Below are 2,887 nucleotides of genomic sequence, written 5' to 3' on the forward strand. Positions count from 1 at the left end.
AAAAGTATGAGAGGAAGTCCTTTGGTAAAAATATTTGCGATTTGATGTTTCAAGGGGATATGGAGAACCCTGACTTGACCCCGAGAGACCTTTTCACGAACGAAATGAATGTTCATCTCAATGTGTTTCGTTCGTTGATGCTGAACTGGGTTACCTGAGAGGTAGATGGCACTAACATTGTCACAATACACCATGGTGGCTTTATGAGTAGTTCATTGTAACTCAAGCAGAAGGTTTCGTAACCAGCAGGATTCAGATACCACACTGGCAACTCCACGGTATTCTGCTTCAGCACTAGAGCGTGAGAGTGTGGGTTGTCGTTTAGACGACCAAGAAAGTAGATTGTCTCCAAGATGCACACAGTAGCCGGAAGTGGAACGTCTAGTGTCAGGACATCCTCCCCAATCGGCATCTGTATAAGATAGTAATGAAGTAGTGGATGAGGGATAGAGATGTAAACCATAGTGTTTTATACCCTGAATGTAGTGTAATATCCTGCGGAGAGCATGCATGTGGGTGTCCATCGGATTATGCATAAAGAGACAGATTTGTTGAACCGTATATGAGATATCAGGTCGTTTGAAGGTAAGATACTGGAGGGCACCTACAAGAATACAGTAGAGAGACGGATCCTCATACGGGAGACTATGTGCGGCATTCATCTTGGGTTTTGTATCAACTGGAGTTGGACAAGTTTTGCATGAAAACATGTCGGCTCGTGAGAGGATGTCTTCGACATATTTCTTATGCGTGAGGAATAGACCATGCTTATGACGAGTGATGCCAATACCCAGGAAGTAGTTGAGATGTCCTAAGTCTTTCATAGCAAACTCGGAGTTGAGGAGTGAGATGATGGATTGCCGCAAAGCATCAGAGGAGGTGGTGAGGATGATATCATCTACATATAGTAAAAGGTAGGCTAGATAAGAGTCTTCCTTGTAAATGAATAGAGACTGATCACACTTGCTTTGGTAAAACCCAATCGATGAAGTATAGTCGGCAAACCTCTTGTACCAAGTTCTAGGGGCTTGTTTGAGCCCATATAGTGATTTGCGGAGACGACACACATAACCAGGATGTTTGGAATCTCTGAATCCTAATGGTTGATACATGTAAACTGTTTCATTGAGTTCACCATGGAGGAATGTATTCTTGACATCTAATTGATGAATGTGCCAAGATTTAGAAAGAGCAAGACTGAGAACAGTGTGAATGGTAGCCGGTTTGACAACTGGGCTAAAAGTTTCTCCATAATTAATGCTAACCTGTTGACCTGCACCATCACCTACAAGTCGGGCTTTATGCCTCTCAAAGGAACCGTCAGATTTTTCTTTATGTCTAAAAATCCAAATAGATCTAATAACATTAACATCAGGAGGTCGTGGTACTAAATCCCACGTCTCATTTTTAATTAAAGCATTATATTCATCATGCATGGCCATTTTCCAATTAGGGTCCTTAAGTGAAAACACTGGATTCATAGGGAGGGGGGATTTTGTGACATGAGTGAGTAAACTGTAGTATTTTTGGTTAGGTTTAAAAATGCCATGTTGACTCCTAGTGATGGGTTTTGTGTTGGCTTGGGAGGTAGGTTGATAGATAAGGGGAAGATTATTTTGCAAGGTATGACTTGATTGTGGGGAGGGGAGTGATGAGTTTAGAGTAGGGGTTGAGGGAGTAGTGAGCCGTATTGTTTAAGGGAGTGTATTTGGTAAATGTGTGATGTGGGCCATGTTAGGGAGGTGTTTGATTTTGAAGGAGGGACTAATGAATTATTTTGGTCTTGGGTCATGATATGGTTGATGAGATAAGAGGATAAGTCATTGTCGAGAAACGTGTAGGTAGTAGATTGAGGGGTGTGCAGCTTTGCATAGGGAAATGTGGACTCATCAAGCAAAACATGACGACAAATGATTATTTTGTTTGTTGTCATATCAAGACACTTATAACCACGATGATTGAACGGATACTCAAGAAAGACACATGGTGTGGAGCGAGATTGAAGTTTGTGGATGGTATTTGAGGGGAATAGAGGAAATCATAGACAACCAAAAACACGTAGATGAGAGTATGACGGGTTTTTGTTATATAACATGTAGAGAGGTGACTGAAAATTATTTGATTTACTTGGCAAAATGTTAGAAATATAGGTGGCCATTTCTAGAGCATAATGCCAAAATGAAGGAGGTAGAGATGCATGAATTAATAAATGTTCGAATAATATTATTAATGGACCTTATTTTTCGCTCAGCTTTACCATTTTGAGAGAAGGTGTAAGGACAAGAGTAACAAAAAGATATGCCATTAAGTTCACACATTTTTCGAAAATTGTTAGACATGTATTCGCCACCATTATCACATTGAATTGTTTTGATTTCCCGTTGAAATTGTGTTTTAATGTAAGCTCTTAGCTTTTGGAAAATAGGATAAACTTGAGATTTTTGTGAAATAGGGAATGTCCACAAAAAAATTGAATAGTTATCCAGGAATAAAACATAAAATTTGTGACCTGTTGAGTTTAAAATGGGAGATGTCCATACATCACTATGTAGAATATCAAATGGCAACAAGCTATTATTAAGGGAATTAGTGAAAGGCAATTTGATGTGTTTACCAAGAGGACATGAGTTACAAAAATGTGAATGTGATTTAATGGAGTTATTACATTCGACCAATTTATTTTTGTGAAGAAAAGACAAAACATGTTCGCCCGAACGTCTTAGACGATTAATCCAAATAGATGGTGACAAAGCTGCAAAGGTGGATGGATGCTTGGCTTTAGTTTTGGTCATGTGGTTGGTAATGGGGTAAAGGTCACCTTGGCTTTCACATCTCATGATAGGCATCCCCGTCTGAAAGTCCTTCACAGAAAAATCAAACGGGTCAA

The 2,887-nt window shown here is 39.6% G+C and overlaps 1 protein-coding gene across 1 annotated transcript; it reads right to left on the reverse strand.

The window, feature by feature from the left end:
- Nucleotides 1–212: 212 nt before the first annotated feature.
- Nucleotides 213–1,442, reverse strand: LOC127101855 (uncharacterized mitochondrial protein AtMg00810-like). Its single transcript, XM_051039290.1, has one exon. It carries the CDS (start codon nt 1,440–1,442, stop codon nt 213–215), a length of 1,230 nt encoding a protein of 409 aa, XP_050895247.1.
- Nucleotides 1,443–2,887: the final 1,445 nt, after the last annotated feature.

The sequence above is a fragment of the Lathyrus oleraceus genome, chromosome 7 (assembly GCF_024323335.1).
Source record: "Lathyrus oleraceus cultivar Zhongwan6 chromosome 7, CAAS_Psat_ZW6_1.0, whole genome shotgun sequence".
Classification (NCBI taxonomy): Eukaryota; Viridiplantae; Streptophyta; class Magnoliopsida; order Fabales; family Fabaceae; genus Lathyrus; species Lathyrus oleraceus.

What these genes read in the sequence shown, in the direction of transcription:
- LOC127101855 (XM_051039290.1), bottom strand. Translation starts at nt 1,442, where the DNA reads ATGGCCATGCATGATGAATATAATGCTTTAATTAAAAATGAGACGTGG.